Here is a 22302-nt window from a genome sequence, read left to right on the forward strand (position 1 = left end):
ACTGCTCATACAGACGCTCAAGCATGTAGAAGGTTGAGTTCCAACGTGTTACCACCTCCTGGATGAGTGCTTTCACTGGCATTTGACGTTGATATAGCAGGCTCCTCAGCTGCTTCCGGGCCTTAAAAAAATGGCTGAAATGGTTGCACATTTTTCGGCAGGTGTCCAATACTCTGTACGCTGCACTGTCTTTATTACCCAAGAATTTTTGGACAACCAGGTTTATACAGTGCGCCAAACACGGCACTCTGAAATACTCACCCAGCCTCATGGCCTTAACTATATTGGCGCCATTGTCCGTGGAAACATAACCAACCTGGCGTTTTTTTGGGGACAGCCAGTTAAGGACCTTTGTGTTAAAGACATCCAAAATGTTTTCTGCTGTGTGACGTTTCTCCAAACCAAACATGGCTAGTGTTGCATGTTTCCGAGCAGCTTTAAAAACAATGTCCGGGTCAACACCTTCGTTTAGCTTTGCTTTAGCCCCTGAAAAAGAGACCCAGTGTGCAGTGATGCACATGTAATCAGCGCCTGCGCCACTGGTCCACATGTCTGTTGTCAGATGTATAGTCTGAACAGCACTCTTCTGCAAAGCTGCCCCAATCACCTTCAGAACATCTTCATGTAGTGCTGGAACCGCAACTCGGGCAAAATAGAGCCGGCTAGGAACCTTCCATTTAGGGCAGAGCGCTGCCACTAATTCTAGAAAACCAACCCCTTCTACAAAAGAAAAAGGGAGAAGGTCCAGAGCTAGCATTTTAGCCAGCTTAGTGTTATACAGACGCGTCAGTGGGTGGTTGCATTCATATTGCGCTTCTGTAAACAACATCTTTTTAATGTTGCCCTGGACCAAGGATTTACGGGATGATGATGATATCTTCGACCCAGTTACGCTCGCTGATGAACTTTTTCGCATTGATGTCTCACTCTCTCCCACACTCTTAGTGTGGCTCACATGGGGTGTGCTGCTGACAGGGGTACTGGGTGTAAGTGAAGTGTTTGAATTGTCTTCTTCCTCCTCGTCATCATCAGATGAAAAATCAACGTTTTCATTACGTGCAATTCGGGCTTCCTTGACCGCCTCTAGGTGCGCAAACCATTGGACAGGGTGCGCTCTCCTAAGATGACCTCTCTGGCCTCCGGTACCATAGTTGGTACCAAACTTACCACGACTAACTCGAAGCTTACAAATGCTACAAATGGCTAAGTTTTCCTTTTTTGGGCAAACACTAAAGAAGTCCCAAACTGGAGACTTGAAATGTCTTTGGGGGCCGGAGGAGGCGGCGATACTGGTGGTGGTGGTCCTGCTGCTAATGCCAGATGAAGTGGAGGATGTGGATTGCCGAACTTCAGTACGTTTTGCACTTTCACCACCACTAATTGAGGTCGAGGTGGATGGAGGTCCCACTCCCTTCTTGCGAGGAAGAAATATGGAAGCGGTAGGTGTTGGTGTACTAGTTAACTCCAAATCCAATGATTGTTGTGTTTCCATTGACTCCTCGTCGACATCATCATCACGCTCAGCAGCTTCTCGGGATAGGGTCAAAATGTCTCTTTGCTGCATGCCCGCTGGGGCTGCAGTGACCATTATGATGACTGGATCGTCGTCGTGAAGGGCTTCATCAGCAGCAGTATGCGTCACTTCTTGTTGAGCCTCATCACACTCTATAGCTATGAGTTTTTTGACGACCTTCCTTTTACGCTTAGGTATCTTTGTCAGATCATGGTGTGCCTCACTCTCAGACAGCCTTGGTGGTTCCCAATCTTCATCCCGATCATCAGAAGGAGGTGTGCTTGAAGAAGATGTAGACCTCACCCTTGATCTCTTCCTTGCTAGGGGTGTGGAAGACAATGAATGATCATCAGGAGGAGTGGCTTCCTCAAATGATACCTCGCCTTGATTGTCGATTTCCTGATGTGCCCCTATGTCGGGAGGAACAACTATTGTGGGCACTTGTGACCCTCCATGCACCTCTGCTTGCGCATCTCCTTGCGCTGCCTCTCCTTCCACATGTACTTGGGCTTGTACTTGCACATGGTGTTGTTGTTGCGGCTGTGGTTGTTCAACACTTGTCAGATGACTTACAACAACCTGTGTTGATTCAGGGACATTGCTGCTACTTTCTTGCGATGAGCCAACATCACTGGTCGATGGTGATTGGAGAAGTACACTGACTGCCTCTGAAGCACTCAAGGGCTTTGACTTAAGTTGGCGTGGTGGTGGAGGCACTGAACCCAATGGAGCGGGGGTGCTGCTCCCAGCTTGGTCCCCAGCAGATCCTGCTGCTGCTGCAGGCGTAATTTTTTTTTTGCTTCCAAAAAAGCGGCGGGCGGCACACCAGCCTCCTTGGTAACTTGCTTCTTCTGCTCCTTACTAGCAAATTTCTTGCTAGAGGAGCTACGGAGACCTTTTTTTGGGGCCATCTTCAGAGCAGGTCAGACAGCAGGCCGCAGTTGCACGAATTGTAGAGTTGTCTGAGGCCAGACGTGACGTCGCGTGACGTTATGCTGCACACACACACCGCTGCAGGACTTCTTCCTGGCACTGGTGGTTCTCTTGAGTCTTGTGCACCTAAAAGCAATGGAAGACAGAGGAACATCAGTTCAGTTATACACCCCAAAAAAATCGAAAAAAACCCAGAAAAATCAGCACAATCCCATTCCATCCATGCCCTCCATGATGTTTAAGTTCAAGACACCCCACAGAAAGACTAGGCCCATGCAAGACTCAATACCCCTGGTGAAAAGGCCACAAGTACAGCCCCCAAAAACGAAAATGACTGAAAAATCAGCACAATCCGATTCCATCCATGCCCTCCATGATGTTTAAGTTTGAGACACCCCACAGAAAGACTAGGCCCATGCAAGACTCAATACCCCTGGTGAAAAGGCCACAAGTACAGCCCCAAAAAACGTAAATCACTGAAAAATCAGCACAATCCCATTCCATCCATGCCCTCCATGATGTTTAAATTCAAGACACCCCACAGAAAGACTAGGCCCATGCAAGACTCACTACCCCTGGGCATAAAGGTTGAAAAGTAGGCAAAATGGTTGCAGGCCTAACAACAATGCCTGCATTCTTAAATGGCCACTTGCCTCCCAGCACATGGCCAGGGCCTGTAGCAGCACTCAAAATGTCCCCCAGCCACATGGACTGTCCCTCCCCATGAACACCCCCAAAAATCGAAAAACACTGAAAAATCAGCGCAATCCCATTCCATCCATGCCCTCCATGATGTTTAAGTTCAAGACACCCCACAGAAAGACTAGGCCCATGCTAGACTCAATACCCCTGGTGAAAAGGCCTCAAGTACAGCCCCAAAAAACGAAAATCACTGAAAAATCAGCACAATCCCATTCCATCCATGCCCTCCATGATGTTTAAATTCAAGACACCCCACAGAAAGACTAGGACCATGCAAGACTCACTACCCCTGGGCATAAAGGTTGAAAAGTAGGCAAAATGGTTGCAGGCCTAACAACAATGCCTGCATTCAAAATGGCCACTTGCCTCCCAGCACATGGCCAGGGCCTGTAGCAGCACTCAAAATGGCCCCCAGCCACATGGCCTGTCCCTCCCCATGAACACCCCCAAAAATCGAAAAACACTGAAAATTCAGCACAATCCCATTCCATCCATGCCCTCCATGATGTTTAAGTTCAAGACACCCCACAGAAAGACTAGGCCCATGCTAGACTCAATACCCCTGGTGAAAAGGCCACAAGTACAGCCCCAAAAAACGAAAATCACTGAAAAATCAGCACAATCCCATTCCATCCATGCCCTCCATGATGTTTAAATTCAAGACACCCCACAGAAAGACTAGGCCCATGCAAGACTCACTACCCCTGGGCATAAAGGTTGAAAAGTAGGCAAAATGGTTGCAGGCCTAACAACAATGCCTGCATTCAAAATGGCCACTTGCCTCCCAGCACATGGCCAGGGTGTGTAGCAGCACTCAAAATGGCCCCCAGCCACATAGACTGTCCCTCCCCATGAACACCCCCCAAAATCGAAAAACACTGAAAAATCAGCACAATCCCATTCCATCCATGCCCTGCATGATGTTTAAGTTCAAGACACCCCACAGAAAGACTAGGCCCATGCTAGACTCAATACCCCTGGGGAAAAGGCCACAAGTACAGCCCCAAAAAACGAAAATCACTGAAAAATCAGCACAATCCCATTCCATCCATGCCCTCCATGATGTTTAAATTCAAGACACCCCCCAGAAAGACTAGGCCCATGCAAGACTCACTACCCCTGGGCATAAAGGTTGAAAAGTAGGCAAAATGGTTGCAGGCCTACCAACAATGCCTGCATTCAAAATGGCCACTTGCCTCCCAGCACATGGCCAGGGCCTGTAGCAGCACTCAAAATGGCCCCCAGCCACATGGCCTGTCCCTCCCCATGAACACCCCCAAAAATCGAAAAACACTGAAAATTCAGCACAATCCCATTCCATCCATGCCCTCCATGATGTTTAAGTTCAAGACACCCCACAGAAAGACTAGGCCCATGCTAGACTCAATACCCCTGGTGAAAAGGCTACAAGTACAGCCCCAAAAAATGAAAATCACTGAAAAATCAGCACAATCCCATTCCATCCATGCCCTCCATGATGTTTAAATTCAAGACACCCCACAGAAAGACTAGGCCCATGCAAGACTCACTACCCCTGGGCATAAAGGTTGAAAAGTAGGCAAAATGGTTGCAGGCCTAACAACAATGCATGCATTCAAAATGGCCACTTGCCTCCCAGCATATGGCCAGGGCCTGTAGCAGCACTCAAAATGGCCCCCAGCCAAATGGCCTGTCCCTCCCCATGAACACCCCCAAAAATTGAAAAACACTGAAAATTCAGCACAATCCCATTCCATCCATGCCCTCCATGATGTTTAAGTTCAAGACACCCCACAGAAAGACTAGGCCCATGCTAGACTCAATACCCCTGGTGAAAAGGCCACAAGTACAGCCCCAAAAAACGAAAATCACTGAAAAATCAGCACAATCCCATTCCATCCATGCCCTCCATGATGTTTAAATTCAAGACACCCCACAGAAAGACTAGGCCCATGCAAGACTCACTACCCCTGGGCATAAAGGTTGAAACGTAGGCAAAATGGTTGCAGGCCTAACAACAATGCATGCATTCAAAATGGCCACTTGCCTCCCAGCATATGGCCAGGGCCTGTAGCAGCACTCAAAATGGCCCCCAGCCACATGGCCTGTCCCTCCCCATGAACAACCCCAAAAATCGAAAAACACTGAAAAATCAGCACAATCCCATTCCATCCATGCCCTCCATGATGTTTAAGTTCAAGACACCCCACAGAAAGACTAGGCCCATGCTAGACTCAATACCCCTGGTGAAAAGGCCACAAGTACAGCCCCAAAAAACGAAAATCACTGAAAAATCAGCACAATCCCATTCCATCCATGCCCTCCATGATGTTTAAATTCAAGACACCCCACAGAAAGACTAGGCCCATGCAAGACTCACTACCCCTGGGCATAAAGGTTGAAAAGTAGGCAAAATGGTTGCAGGCCTAACAACAATGCCTGCATTCAAAATGGCCACTTGCCTCCCAGCACATGGCCAGGGCCTGTAGCAGCACTCAAAATGGCCCCCAGCCACATGGCCTGTCCCTCCCCATGAACACCCCCGAAAAATTGAAAAACACTGAAAAATCAGCACAATCCCATTCCATCCATGCCCTCCATGATGTTTAAGTTCAAGACACCCCACAGAAAGACTAGGCCCATGAAAGACTCAATACCCCTGGTGAAAATGCCACAAGTACAGCCCCCAAAAACGAAAATCACTGAAAAATCAGCACAATCCCATTCCATCCATGCCCTCCATGATGTTTAAGTTCAAGACACCCCACAGAAAGACTAGGCCCATGCTAGACTCAATACCCCTGGTGAAAAGGCCACAAGTACAGCCCCAAAAAACGAAAATCACTGAAAAATCAGCACAATCCCATTCCATCCATGCCCTCCATGATGTTTAAGTTCAAGACACCCCACAGAAAGACTCAGTCCACCCACCACTGAGTACCCCTGGGCAAAAGGCCCCAAAACAGCCCAAAAATCGAAAATTCCAAAATTGTAGTTGTAGCAACTGTAATGCCCCAAACAAACTTACTTGTGAAATTTCTAATCCAAAAGTGATCCAAAGAAAGTCAAAAAGGCCTCAAATCCAAATATCCAGCAGCATCCACAAAAAGTAATCCTTCCAGCTCCAGATCCAAATGAAAAGTGACCAGGAGATGGACAAAGCACTGGGAGGAGCCTGCTGGACAGGAACAGGAAGTTGAAGACTGTGGGGCACTTCCTTCCTCCCACCCCCCCCCCCTCCCCAAAATGGACTCCTCGCAAAAAAAGTGCAGGCAAATGTCAACCTAAGGAGTTATTCAGATAAAAATCATCATTTCAAGAAGGTTTATGCTGCTTGCTGGTGGATTTCTTGTGCAGAATTGCAAATTTTATATTTTCGTGTCTGCGAGATTGTTGCTGCTCGCCGCATCTCAAAGCTCGCAATTGCGAAGTACAGCGATACGTGATCACGGCGTACTCGCGTTAGTTGGCAAGCCGCAAATATGTAATTGAGCTTGCCAAATTCCCGCGGGATCCCGCAGCAAGATCCAAAATGGCGCAGCACTCGCAAAATATCAAGAAAAATAACTCGGCAAACGATGATAAATGCCGCGCGCCGCAAAATTGTATCACCAAGAAAAAAAAAATTCGCTGCGTGCGAATTTGCGGATTTTGCGGGAAATTCGCAAATCTCGCGGATTGCGAATTTACCGAAAATCCGCAAAATCCGCGAGCGTAATGGATTTTCCGCCCATACTGGGCTTCAACATCTGACATAAATATCTTAAGTCCAGTCTCCATTTTGAGCACACTGAGACTCCATTTTCTACCTGGTCATCACCCATCCACATGTCTACCTTTGAAGTAGATGCTGTCTGTTCATATCTTTTCCAGACCCTATGAAGGTGTCAAGTCATTGAGACAGTGACATCTATAAGACACTCAATGCAACATCAGTCTGAGTTAAGTGTCCTTTTATCTATATTTCAAGGCCAGCTAACAATATTAACATAAAATATGTAATCTGACTAGACGTTTGTTTACCATATTTGTACATATTAATGTATCTAAGACTAGCATATTGATGCACATAGGTTATGTCAGAATTTACACAAAATTTCACTATATCAGATAAGATCAGTTATCAACAGCTTATAAGGCTCATTAAGTGGCTAGGTAGACAGAGAGGTTCTTTACCCCAGATTATCACACAAAATACTGCCAGAAGATCCTGCCAGAGACTGCCAGACTGCTGTACTGCTGCAGCAACCCGTCCTATGTAGAGAGCTGATGCCAAGCCCGAGAGGAGCTGAGCCCAGCTGATGTTGATGTTTGTTTTCCTTTCGAGGAAAAACTTTCTCCGAGCTACTGATAACAACAGCTTATTCAGCTTCTGTAAACAAGTATGCAATGCACTGATTCCTCCTAAGAAACTCTAGATGCAAGTTAAGCTACTCCATGCTCTCATAGTATTTTGCATAGAAGTAGCCTTTAGTATGTTAGGTTGTCAGATGATATTTCCACTATTGTAGAAATTTTCATTTTAATCTTGTCATTAACAACATGCGTTAGTGCTGTTTTTATAGTATTCTTTGTGTTTTTTTTTACATGTGCTAAGCAACAGGATGAGACTGTTAAAATGCAACATTTTTAAGAATAAAGTGTATTTTTCTTAGTGTAGTGCTTGTGTGTGATATAGAGAATGAAATTGGGTTTGATTTACCACTGTGTTCCTGAACCTTTTGTACAGGACTGTTAATAGCCCAAAATTCACGAACACCACATTAGCTATATATTGAGTGGTGTTGTGTGGGACTACAGTAACCTGTTCTTTCACATTCAAGTGTTAGTGCACTGCACTAAGTTCAGGCATCCGTGAGTGTGCAAGGAAACCTTGTAGATCTAAGCCAGAGTCTTAGTTTATGCAATATATCCTGTATAGTTACCTGAACACCCGCGAGAAATCCTTTCTTTCTATTTTATTCTGCATCTCACAAAATATCAAGGATGAAATAGCGTCATGGTTACTGTAGATTTTTTTTATCAAGATGGTACATTTTTCTCCCTTGTCCTAACAGCCTTCAGCATTGCAGATGGCAACCATCTTCTTTTTTTAAATTGAAACACTCCGTGAATTTCCAATGAAGATTGGTTTTGACAGGGAACTATGAGTTCTTTTTAAATTTTGGACCCAGCTTTGTCATAATATGTGCATCAACAGAGCTCTCTCATCAGGATATCATCCCCAGACCAATTGCCAGACAGAAAGATTCAATAGAACTCTGGAAGACTATCTACATTATTTTCTCAGTGCAATTCAATCCAATTGAAAATCCTTACTTCCATCTGCGTGAGTTCACATATAACAATGCCAAACATGTATCCATTGGATATGGCCCTTGCTTTTCAAACTATAGATCCGATCCTAGATCTTGTCCTTTTTGTTTCTTTTCTGAAGACCAAACCCTGCCAGTTGAGGGTTTTCCTCAAGATCCAAAGTCATAACAATGTTATCTCTAATTTGGAAAGAGCTCAGGAAAGAAGGACCAAGCCTACTTGTCCTAGATATTTAATGAAGACTCCACACTACCCAAACCCGTTATTGTAGATGGTGAATAGGAATTTACAAAGAGATGTGCTTCTTTTTGAGGAAAATTGCAGTATCCGATTGATTGAGAAGTCTACCAGCCTTTTGACAGGTCTTAAGAACTAGCCACTTCAGGTAATGGCTCAACTTTGATTAAGAGATTCCATTGTTTATTTCCAAGTAAACATGGCCCTTCGAAAAGAGGAGGAGTGTGAGGCTTTTACACTTCCTGCACTCACCTGAGATGTCTCTTGTCCTTCAGGGCCCTGATATCGGGTGCCAGGGAAAATGTGCTCTGCTTTTACTGTACTGGGTACACAGAGATGTGCTTGGCATCTCTGAACATTTTTGCTTGATTCTTGCTTCCACTTGTGTGTATGCCGTGCTTGGGTCACCATTCTAGGGGTTGGAAGAGGATTAGATTCCTTCTTGAACTACAATATAGTCTTGAAATTACTTTTAGCACTAGGTCCGATTTATTAAACCCCACCACAAAATTATGCCTATTAAATTCCCCACATTCTTTGCAGATAAAATAGGGCCCAATGTTCTAAACGTTTTTACAGTCACAAACAGTCCACTCGTTGTTTGCGACTGCAAAAACGTGTTTTAGAATATACTAAACCAATTGTAGGAGTCAGAAAACCGTAACCACCTCCTAATACGTCCTACAAGACCAATAAGCAGTACAAAGAAACTTAAACTATGAATCTCAGAGATTTTAAAGGACTAGTTTAAGGAAGATGGAATGTTCACTATATACCAGACTTTCTCCACTCTAAAGCAGGGCTAATTGTGCTATAAGCTTGTTAAATGGGTTTTACGTAGTTCCATAAGAAACATATAGGATTACCCCTTGTGGCGTTGGTAATTTTGAGTGACTTTAAAATATACTTAATAACAGTGATGACAAACTAGCTTTTAACACATGGAATACCTTCTTACAAATTTTCAATACACCTCTTCATCAAAAATTACACATTTGGGATTGGATACTACCATAACATAATGATTGAGAGAACATATGTCTCTGACCGGAAATATACTGACCATGTAGAAGTACTCCATGTGGTAGAATTAACAAGTCAGAAGACTATCGCATACTTTAAGAAAGGCATATACCAAAATAAAAAAAATAAAAAACTTGAATCTTTCAAAGTTTAAGGAACTCCTGTAAGACAATATCTTTGTTCTTGTTGAGGCAAGGATTAACAAGTATCAATTCACAGTTAGTGGATGTCTAACTTCATGGAAAAAGTATGCAATTAAAAAACTGAGAAACAATGATTTTCTCCAAACCTGAACTAAAGGAAAAGGAAATTGAGGAAAATCCAGAAACCGAAGATGACAAAATAACAAGTTAAAGTTAACCCTGTATCCATAAAAGTTTATTAAGTATGTGAGAGGCAGCTTAGGGGAATGGAAAATGTTTCTGACAACTCCTCGGGAGAGTTTTTTGGGACTTTGAAAATAATTGTGGATCTCTCCATTGAGATAGATGCTGCTTTACTCTATAAAAACAGAATGTAGAAAAAATTAGTAAGTCAAGGCAAACAATTATCGAAACAGGGAAAAGACAGTTCAGGAATGTGCATGCATGTACAGAAAAAACCCACAAGTTAGGAATGGTTTTAAAACCACAATAGAGGAAGTTGCATATGTTATCAAATATATGAAGCTTACATTCTGTCCCTGTAATTCTTGTCCTTCTAATGCAGTGTGGATATGACTGATAATGGCTAGGTGGCCTTTAATGCATAACCTGTCTACTATAAGAAAGAAAGTTTAAATTTCTCTAAAACCTACTTTGGCCATAAGATCAGATATCCATGTATTCATTTTGCTTTTTACCAAGGTTAAATAGTAAACATTTATCCTTACTGTCTATCTTATTTGGAAACAGACAATTGCACTATTTGAATTGTTAAACTTACACTGTAAATACATTTTAATCTAGATCCCCTAATGGCGATTACAGCTTTTCTAGCTTGTCTAATATTAAGGACAAAGTATATATCAACATTTTCGATGAAGAAGTCGTCGAGCAACATGAGGTAAGACACTACAATACATTGTTGTATGGATTTATTTCTTTATGTACTTGTTTGAGCTTTTAAGACATTTTCATAAATGATTAAAGATTATAGGCCCTAAAATATGATTTAATTTAATGCCGGCATTTTACTGGTGCCACTTTTAATTCATGATTCTATCAAATCTAAAATTCATGAAACTGTATAGTTTCTATCTTCTTTTCTCTGTCAGTCTGTGTATGTTATAGTTACAATAGTTTAGTTATTAGAAAGATCAGTTGAAGTTGAAGATGAAGTTGAAGTTGAAAACATTTGTTAAGCGCACTTATACCAAACGCTTTCATGGCGCTAAGAAATGACTGCACAGAGGGAAGGGTAAGGAGTTACTGCCCCGAAAAAGCTAGAGAGAAGAGGTGGGTTTTCAGAGCCCTACGAAAGTCCATGTAGGTGGGAATGGACCTGATTGAAAAAGGGAGAGCATTCCAGAAGCAGGGGGCAAGGATGGAGAACCTCGTACCTCCCAGTTTCTTCCTCCGATAGCAAGGCACTTCCAATAAAATCTGAGTGGACGAGCGGAGGGTTCTGCTGGGAGCGTAGGCCCGGATCTTTGAATTGACAAAGGCAGGGGCAGTGCCCGCCAGAGCCATAAAGGTCAGGCAGCCCAGCTTAAAAAGGGAGCGTTGAGAGATAGGCAACCAGTGAAGAGATTTGAGCAGAGGGGTGACCCGGTGGGATTTAGGGAGTCTATGAATGAGGCGCGCAGCTTGATTTTGAATGAGTTGGAGTCTCCTAAGCTCATAGGCAGGAATGCCTACGTAGAGGCCGTTCCCATAATCGAGGCGGGAGATGATCAAGGCCATCACAATGAGCTTAAGAGCCTCTAGAGAGAAGAAGAAGCGGGAAATTTTGCGGATAATCCCGAGTGACAGGAAACATGCTGAGACAACGGCGCAGATCTGGGGGCGCATCGTCCGGTCTTGGCTGATTTTGATGCCCAAGGTTTTAGCTGCAGAGGAGGGTAAGGGAGGGGCGCCAAGGGCAGGGGGCCAGAAGGCAGGGGTCCAAGGGCTGGGAGAGCCACCGATAAGGACCAGCTCCGTCTTATCAGGATTGAGCTTTAGGTGATTCTGGTTCATCCAGTCTTATACGAAAGTAGTGAGGTGTGAAACTTAGAGATGGAATCCGGAGAGGAGGAAAGGTCAAAGATGAGCTGGAGGTCGTCAGCATAATTAAATACTGAGACCTTCATCTGCCAGAGAGCAGCTAAGAGAGGATGAATATAGAGTTTAAAAAGGAGCTGGGATAACGAGGAGCCCTGGGGGACCCCACAGGTAACAGGACAGGCAGGAGCAGAGAAGCCATCCAAGTGGACTGCTTGGGTCCTATCCCGTAGGAATGAGTATATCACTGAATCCTTTCACACATTATTATTACAATGAAAAATGTCTTTGTGCTCTTTTATGTATTTTAGCATCTTCTAATATGAATCTGGGTTTTGAATACTCTTCATACAGTTTGATCATTAATAATAGACTGACCACTTTGAAAAGAAAAGGAAAATGGGAGTACTTACAATTTTATAAACCTATGAATATGTTAATGGAATCAAATATGTTTTTTAAAACAATTTTGCTCAAGTGAGGCTCATTGTCTGCACTTTCCCTTAATCACGCTCACAAAATGCAAGTGAATTTTTGCTTATGAAACTTTTAGACTCTGAAGATCTGGTTCAGTGGTTCTTAAACTGTGGTCTGGGGAACCCTGAGGGCTGCATAGCTTACTGTGGAGGTCTGTGACTTCTTAGAAAATTAAATCATTTTAACAGATTAATAAGGTGTATTTAAATGAAGAAACAAAATTTAAAGCTAAAAACTATAAAACATTTTGTAAATGTGAAGGAATTTGAAATTGGAGGCAAAAATGTAGCTGATATCCTCAGATTGACTTGTGGGAGTAGCGAAGTGCAAACAGAATATAGTATGAACAATGAGTGGATAAATTAAATTTAGAAAAGCTCCAACCTTCCCACTAAAATTAAAATTCAGATTGTTTATATTTGTGAATTAAATATTTTATAATTTTCTGTATTTTTTTGATGGATGCTTTTTTTTGTATTTTTTGTTTATTGTGTTGCAGTTTAAATAATTTAAAATGCTTATTCAGAGGTCCCTCGCTTCCAGTAATAATTCAGTTGGGGTCCTCCGATTCCAATAATGATTCAAAGGTGGTCCCCAGGTGCCAGTAATGATAAAGTGGGGGTCCACCGAAGTCAAAAGGTTAAGAATCACTGTTGTTCTTAAAAACACTGATGTGAATGTGCGAGACATGATGTTATGCACCCAAAGACCTCTGCTGGGTCCTCTCCTTCATATGTCATTAACATTTGTTCATGGAACACATACAACTAGATCCCAACACCACTCCTATAACACTCCACCTTAAAATGCCTACACTGGCGCCCTTTGAAAAAAACTCACTTGTTGCTAATGATCACAGTCATTTCATATACACTTCAAATCTGCGTTCACTTTCTAATCTCTAGAACAATTTGTGGTAGACAACTGCAAACCCAAGCTTGTAACAAAGTTAGACCCTGAACACTATCAGTATAGACCTTGATATGAGTTTTAGCCACGGGTCAGGCAACTTTATATGACAGTTTTATGGTGGCAGTAATTGGGCTCTCATCTTATTGCACCTATGAGTTACTTTTAGTCGACAGCATAATTGGACTTATCTTGCTCTCCTCTGGATAGGGCTTTTTTTTTAACAGAGGGCTGCCACATTATCTTATTCACTTATTTAGATTTCAGGTCAGACTTAATAAGCAGGATCCCACATGGCTCTCTCTTTCAGCTACTTTTGTCTGATATGTCCCTCTTCCACTGACCGAAGATTTGGTACACATTTTTAGGTGTATGTAGACTAAAAATTGTAGGGCTGAACTTTATATATGGAATGCAGCATAACTTTTTAGTTCTCGGCTCTAGAGAGCGTGCATGCACTGTGTGGAAGGAACAATGCTGTATTTACTGTTGTGTGCTTCAGCCTGCACATAGATTTGCCATTAGCTGGCTCCTTATTCCTTCTCCCCTTTGGTCAATGGCATGCATGCATCATGCCTATTGAAGGGTATACCCCTAACCAAGAGCAGTGGCTACCTACACCTAAGCCTACGCAGCGGCCATTCTAAGGCAGTGTTTCAGGACTACATTTTTTTCATTAAGTGCGCATTTCAGAAGAGTTACTGTTTTTACACGCTCCTGCTTGTACTGCTGTATCCTGCCTGCTTTATATAAAAAAGTCACTTACCACATAGCGCTACTGTTTTTAATCGCTCCTGACACTGTATTGCACCTGCTTTTTTGCTTTGTTGTTGTAGAAATGTACCATCTTTTCATACTGCCTCTTCTGTTTCCTACTTCTTTTCTCAAGTGCATGAGTGACTTTACTAGATTTTGGTACTCCGCGCATAGTCACTTTCACTGATTATATTTTCCTTCTGAGGATGCTGTATCCTGGGTTGAGCTGAAAGTGTGGTTTGTCCCATGAGAATTGGCTCTCTAAAATAGCAGCATTCCAATTATTAGAGGCACTACATTCTCCCCTCTCTCTCTCTTGCTATTTTAAAAGGCAAAAAAGACTATGTAACAGCAGAGAGCAAAAATTCTGTAATTATGCTATTTCAAAGAGAATGTTTTATTTAATATCTGGGCTTCAGCCCGCCCATAGGCTTCTCCTTTGTTGGCTTCATTGTCGCTCTCATATTCTTTCTCCCCATTTGTCCATGGCATGCATGTTTCACAGCTCTTCTTGTGTTTAACCCTCTCAAGAGCATGGACCAAGTACTTGTATCAATCAAGTGCTTCCATTTTATGACCATTTTATGACCTACTTTGTTGTTTGTTTTTGAGCACTTCACATGAACACTCGTGTTTTCACTCGCTTCTTTCTCCGTTTGCTGTTGCCTCTTTCAGTATTCTCCTAAGAGTTCTGTTTCTGTAAACCGGCCTGTTAATCTCGTTTATAAGTGTGTGCAGTGGAAAAGCTTGCCTCCTAATTTGTTAAAGCACTGCAATAAGCAAAAGTGGGTCGGGAGGGATAGATCATCAAATACTTATATCATTAGGGACTCCAAATTTCCTTATATTCAGAGCATTAGCCTCTACATCAAGTATATATATTCATCAATGATTGCATACCTAATCCAGAAGCAGGATTATCAATTTTATTTATAATAATCCATCATACAAATCTATGCTTTTCTATGATTCCATCAGTAACATCTCATTACACATATGTACACAAATATCTACATCCAATCTGTACAGCTGACAACAAAACACACATTTTTTACATTTAAATAAGTGAACTCTTTTCACCCAAAGAATCGTACTCAAAAATAACTGTTCCCCCCTACCTATTCAGAGAGTACACTAAGAGGTAATCCTATCTCAACACAATCAGTTCTAATCAATCAAGAACAACAAATCAGCGATTGTGATGACTCAAAATCTCATAATTAAAGTAATATCCTCAGACTTCTATAATGAATTTGAAGCATGTCGACGCGGGCGCGTTTCGGCCTTCCGATATCTTGGCCTCCTCAGGACGAGTGTGAAATCAAAGTGTCTGATGTCCAACTCTAAATCAGGCTAGCCAATCCAAAAATGCAATTCATGGGTCCTAATCTAGTCTGGGGGGAGGAAAATCACCACCCACAACCATTCCTCCGGGGCGAATCTCTTTCCTTTATTTTCTTATACCAGATTCTCTCCCAGACCTGTTTACAAACGGCAACAGCAACAGCACTCTCTCCTTACTCCGACCAGAAGCTTTCCTCTTTACTGTTCCTCTATGCTTCCCTTTATACGCACTGGAGGAGGATGTGGCATAACTGCTTGATTGGCTGACTTTGAAGCTAGAAAACTGTGTCCAAGGCTCAGTGGCAGGCTCAACATCCTGTGATTCTGAGCAAATCGTGGCTTGTTTTATACTTGCAATGTTTGCTGCTTGCGACCGCCCGTATTTATTCTCGCCCACCTGTGCAGTGGAAAAGCATACCTCCTATGCATCCTTTTATAAACACCAGGAGAGCATGTGGCGTGACATCTTGAGCAGAAGACTTTGCAACTGAGGAACCGGATTTAAGTCTTGGCGCTGGCTCAACATCTTGTGGTTCTGGGCAAATCACTTTCTACATTCCAAAAAAGGAAGGAATGCAACTGGTGCTCATGTACAGCGCTACGAAACCTTTGGTTTGCATTTACGCTGTATAAAACTACAAAAAAGGTGGTTGCTTGCTGAATACTATGGAATGCTTTTTAAAATGGACATGATCTTTTAATTTGTTGTAACAATTTTACAATAAAAAAATTATCATGCACTCAGTTAATTCACACGTTAACACCCAGAGTCATTCTACACATCTACAGGCTCAGGTTTAATGCTTTTTTACTTCACTTTCAGCCATGTATGTAAATGTATAGGCATTTATATAGCGCACTACTTACCCGTAGGGTCCCAAGGCGCTTCGACCACTGCGAAACCCTTCCTGGCTTCCCTGAGAGATGGTCCCTTAATGGGTATCTCCAGGGTGAGACCAGGCATCCCCGGCGGTCTGGTGGGGCCGTTAGTGAAGATGAGGCAAGCTAATGCCCAGAGTTGCCGAGTGTGATCGCTGATCAGAGTGGGCACCGAGGCGAGAGAATTATCGAGTCCGCTGACCCTGGTCCAGAAACCTGCCGCGCCGGGAATCGAACTCTGGTCCCAGGCCGTCCTCTGCTCTCGGGTCTGCCGCCTCTAACCAGTGAGCTGAACAGCAAATGTGCTGCTATTTAACATGGCTAAAGGCATTAACATTAACCATGCAATAGCTCCCGGATTGCAGAGACCTTTTGGCTTTAGAAATGCTTGTTTCAAACAGTGCTTCATAGTGGCACCCAAGTGTCACAAAGATAATTGCTTGAATATTTTTCTGTGACCATTTGCAGCTATTTCAATAATTTGTGTAATCATTTTCGGAGTATCAGCTGATTACAATGCAAGTAAAGTGTAATTTGCTATTCCATTAACTTTTGTGGTTTCAGGCTGAAGCTTTCCCATTGTATTTTTCCTGAATCTTCTGATTCTTATCTGGAGTTTTTGTTCCGGAGGTTGGTCCTGATAGAACCAATTATGTCCTCATCACTTATTCTTTGCCTCCAGAAAAAAAGATGATTGATAGAATGCTTCAATTAGTCTAATTCACTGGTTGTCATTAGTATGGGCTACATTGCACCCACAGCATCTTTGTAATCACTGCACCAATACAGAGGGAGATTAGTTATATGCTCTGTGAAGAGCAAAGAGTTATGGGTGCATAAGTGTGAGTAACCCAAATTGAGATATGTATACCTAGACATGAGTAAACACAAGGATATGATGGACGGAGCGCTGTAACTTTTCAGTCACAGATCTGGATTGAGTAACCGCTACAATACAAGGGGGCCCCTGAAGGCGGTTGGCAGGCAGTTCGGACAGGGGAGAGAACCAAAGCAACAGTCTAGAAAGACCCGAGCTGCCCGAAAACGAATTTAGAAGTGATAACAAAGTCACTGATACTATAAAACATTGCTATGCAAACAGACAAATTCCCCCAAACGAATAAGCAAAAAGGAATAGAGAAAATATGTATATATTTATTATTTATAGAATTTTATCAAACTTCATAAGAGACATATGACATGATATCATATCAGCATACATAGATATATATATGAGGTCCCACATTTACGCACTCAATACAAACTCACAACTACAAATACATACATACTAATACACTCTCCACACTCAAGGAAGATTCAATAGATTCGAAGGAAGTTGTGATATAATTTCCAAACAGGAATTACTTAAAATCATAGGCCGAGTTAAATCAGGTTCCTTGGTGGACCCTTGCCCTCCTGACATATTCAAGGTGGCAATGCCTGGAATAGAGGAAGAGGTTCTCCATCTATTAAACACTTCTCTTCGTACAGGACAGATCCCTTTAGCTTTTAAAGAGGCTCGCCTGATCCCCTTACTGAAGAAACCTGGAGCAGACACAAAATGTCTGAAAAATTTCCGGCCCATCTCTCAGTTGCCTTTTCTGGCTAAGGTAATTGAGCAGCACGTGTTAGCTCTATTATCGGGCCATCTAGAGAGTAACAACCTGCTGGAGACCAATCAGGCAGGGTTCCGTGCTAATCATAGCACGGAACTAGTTATGTTATCCATTCTAGATGAGCTAAGGATGCGAGCCGATGTAAAAACACCGAGCGCCCTGGTACTACTGGATCTCTCCGCGGCGTTTGACACCGTGTGTCATAAACAGCTTTTGTCGCGGTTGAGATCCTTTGGCGTCGTGGGTACAGCACATGCATGGCTCACATCATTTTTGCAGGGTAGGACACAACGAGTGCAGCTGGGTGATCTACTCTCCACCCCTGCCCCGATCACCTGTGGGGTCCCACAGGGCTCTGCCTTGTCCCCCCTACTCTTCAACGTCTACCTGCAGCCACTAATTGCTCTCCTGAACAGGATGGACTGCCTAGTGTATAACTATGCCGATGACACCCAGATAATCATCCGGTTGGATGATGGTCCAGGAGCATCCACTAGGTTACAGGACATATTGAAAACCACAGTCAATTGGATGTCCGAGAACTCCTTGAAAGTTAATCCGGATAAGACGGAAGTATTGCCCATTTCCATCTCGGGTAACCCTTGGAGTGAGAAATTTTGGCCTAGGGAGCTGGGCGTACCACCAAAACCGGCAGTTGCAGTTAAAAGCTTAGGCCTATATGTGGATAATAAATTATCCATGGAAAAACAAGTTGCCACCGTAGTAGGCACCAGTATAGGCCTTCTAAGACAACTAAGGAAGATCTCTGCCCTACTCTCATTCCCTACTTTGAGACACGTGGTCTCAGCCACAATTTTGGCTAGGTTGGACTACGGGAACTCCCTGTATTTAGGTTTGCCACAGCGGCTGCTGGACAAACTACAGGGAGTTATGAATGATGCAGCTAGGCTGATATTTAAAAAACCCAGGACTGCTCATGCCTCTCCCCTGATGCAGGAGCTGCACTGGCTCCCAATTCGTCAGAGAATTGTCTTCAAAGGACTGTGTATCGCTCACAAGGCTCAGTATGGCAAAGCACCAAAATACCTGAAATCCCGAATATCCCCCTACACACCGGGTAGGATTTGCGTTCGTCGGACGCCACTCTTCTGTCTCAATCCCGCTTCAAATTGACCACGGTGGGGGGCCGTGCTTTTTCCAACACGCTCCCAGTTTTATGGAACAAATTGGATCCAGAGCTCAGGAAGGAAAGTAACTTACTTTCCTTCAGAAAAAAACTAAAAACTGTACTGTTTAAACAAGCATGGAGCAGATCTTAGGTGCACTGTTGGTTTCAAGTGAATGTAACATCTTATCATGTAAATCTGGTCAGACAGCGCTTAGAGACCCCTGTGGTTATAACGCGCCATATAAATTAAATAAATAAATAAATTAAATTAAATAAATAAATATAATCAAAATTCTAATCTGTTCCCATTCATGATACAAAATACATAATAGGCATCAAATATTCAGTAGTCATTAATGTGTCTTCTTGTTATATAAGGTTGAAACAAACGTAGGCACGAGGTTCTCCAGCGCCAACGCGCGTTTCGGTGTCTAACCCGATATGGGTCACACTTTCATCAGGGCGGTCAAATCAAATGTGGTACCCAAGAATAGATGCGTCTGGAAGGATAATGGAATGAAATAAGCAATGAATATTAGACAGCCAAAATAATATCAACATAACTCAGGGAGGGTACAGTTCCTGGATATAATACATGTGAGAGGGGGAATTACACGTTTGTAGCGTGATGATAAAGGTCATTAACATAGAGTAGACCTGTTAACGTCAAAGGGAGGGGTGGGCACGAGAAAAATATGCAGAGGTAAACAGAAGCATACAGGGAAGGTCCCACAGATGAAGGACTTACAGGTTGACAAAAATTCACCAAATATTCCCATAGTGAGAAAAAGAACTGAGTATGGTGATAATAGTAGATTAAGAGACTTACATAATACAATGCAAGATATACCTGAATTGGGGGCATCTAAGTAGATCAGTAGGAGTAAAAGGGTAGGTTGACAAAAGGCTCAACATACAAGATCTAAAGGAATAAGGGATATGAAGTGAGAACGTAGAAGGACAGAAGGCTCAGGGAAAGCTAAACCAATCCCAAAATCAAATACAATGATATTGGGCTTACCGGGAAACTTAGATAAATACAGCTGAAGGGTTGGCGTACAAGATGGTCATCCGACTCAACTTGAATAGTGGTTCAAATGCGGTAGGATAGTTTTTGAAGTAGGTCCAATCTCCAAGGGAAAAGCACTCAATGATGCGTATTCAGGATAATACAGAATACATCTATAGAGATAATAAGAATAAACAAAGTAAACAAACAGACCGAAGATAACTCAGGAGGAGAGAGAATAGAGACACAGAGCATCTCTGTGAGGGAGAGATGTGGCATGGTCTTAACAGAAATATTAAAAACGGGGTATCTGAATGTCACAAGTAGGCCGACATCCAGGGGTTGAGCCACGCTACACTCATATGGGACACGAGATAAAACAAAGTCTCTATTGGTTTATACACAAAGTACCTAGAGACGCACATAATTATATAGCGGGTGTAAGTACATGATTGATACATGATCGATACTAAAGAGACAATGCGAGATTTACATGTGTGTCCAAATCAGATGAGGACCGAACAAATAACTGGTAAGTCTGTATCAGATTAGAATTAAAAGAAGGTGAAACGTAAACTCACACTGCCCCAAAGAGAGAATAGATAGAACAAATCCTATCAGGAAGGAGCCTTTAACCCTTTAACTGCTGCCGTCGGCTGTCGCAAGCACTACCTCGCTGGTGCTGCGAACGTCCAACGGCCGACACGGCCCTACCCACTCCTCGGAATCGAGGAACCGCTGCACTGCTGCGAAATAACGGCTGCGGCTAAAGTGTTAAATGCGAACGTAAGGTAAGCCAGATGGGTCCTGACAACAATAATATAGGCTGTATTGTGAGGCCACTTTCGGGAGGGAGCAATGCAGACGGGCTTACCCACAATGGGATAGCAAACGCAGTGGCCACAGTCCTCCTGTGGTGTGCGGGGAACAAAACTCCCACTCTGTGCCAAATCAGCTGTGTAATACAGGAGACACTCTGCGAGAATATATGCATGTTAAAGAACACTGCAGCCATTCACGGTCGAGTGGGTCATGCTCCTTCCTGGACGTCAAAAAGACAATCATAGAGAAAGGACTGCACTAGGCAAATGAATAGAAAGTCCTCTGCTGTGGTCATTTTGGAAGGGGGGAAAAACGTATCTTATAAACAATTAGCGCAAAAGGGGATCTGAACTAAGGATACATCTATTTAAAGCAAGACCAATAAGATCCAGGAAAGAGGAAAATAAAATATTCTCATAATACTGGGTCGGTGTGAGTTAATCTAAAAACGGGCAATGTGATAAGAGGAAGGGGAGGGAAAATGTTCTCAAGTATCTCAGGGTACAACAAAATATAAGACATGATCCATTCATACAATGAAATGGAAGTCCAATTAGGGCAAAAAAGGCTAATTAAGTAGTCGCAATTGATCAGGTTTTTTAAAAAAAAAGGTTTCAAACTTACATTTAAAATATCATGTTCATAAAAAACCAATATGGGTAACAATAACAGATGAAGCTTTCATTTCAAATATCGTATTCATAAAAAGTCAGTAGGGGTGGCAATAACAAATGAAACTTGACAACGTTATTCCGATGGGGAGTCGCAAACTGTGGGCACCTCACTAAGTTTTTTTGCAGCGCGCTCCATAAATCTTACTAGGGCACAATTTAATTTAGTGTTCCTAGGATCAAAACAGGCAAAAACTGCTGCTCTGCAGCTTCTAATCATATTTCTATTCCAATGGTGATTGAGTAGGCCCCGTCTCTCTGTCAGTAGTTTTGGGCACAGGCAGATGATGTGTATGATGTCTTCTTTGTGGGTCCCGCAAAGTCGGCATAGATCTCTTCCATGTTCTCTTTTCCATTTTGGCCAATGAATCAACAGGTTAATAACTCCCAGTCTCAATTTTAAAAGACTTAGTTTTGTTCGAGCACTGAAAGTTATAGTAAGGTAAGGCCGTGGAATTAACAAGGCGTAGCATTAAAGGGTCATCCACCCATGACTTCTTTTTGCAAGGGTGGCTTTATCCTCCACTATTGATAATTGTTTGGTACTGATTTTCGCTAGCCTTTTGAATTCCTTCTGACCAGCATGCAAGTTCCAAAGGTCATTTAGGCGTAAGGTTGTTAATCCTTTTGACCAGTAGTCATGTCTTGCTCGCCATGAGTTGTTGTCAATATTGGCCCACAAATGGTGCCCTAGACTTCCCTCCTTTGATAACCTCAGTTTGTGACAGCACACAAGAAAAAACATGGCTCTGGCCAATGGTTGTTTGCAGATGCCTAGTTCCAACCTAATTTGTGCCGGTGATG

The 22302-nt window shown here is 42.9% G+C and overlaps 1 protein-coding gene across 1 annotated transcript in view; it reads left to right on the top strand.

Annotated features, from left to right (window-relative positions):
• Positions 1-22302, top strand: part of CC2D2B (coiled-coil and C2 domain containing 2B) — a 1912120-nt gene that overhangs the window by 1530837 nt on the left and 358981 nt on the right. Inside the window, exon 30 of the mRNA XM_086919535.1 lies at positions 10651-10747. Within this exon, the coding sequence (XP_086775661.1) occupies positions 10651-10747 (97 nt within the window). The remainder of the gene's footprint in view (positions 1-10650; positions 10748-22302) is intronic.

The sequence above is a fragment of the Lissotriton vulgaris genome, chromosome 5, assembly GCF_964263255.1.
Source record: "Lissotriton vulgaris chromosome 5, aLisVul1.2, whole genome shotgun sequence".
Classification (NCBI taxonomy): domain Eukaryota; kingdom Metazoa; phylum Chordata; class Amphibia; order Caudata; family Salamandridae; genus Lissotriton; species Lissotriton vulgaris.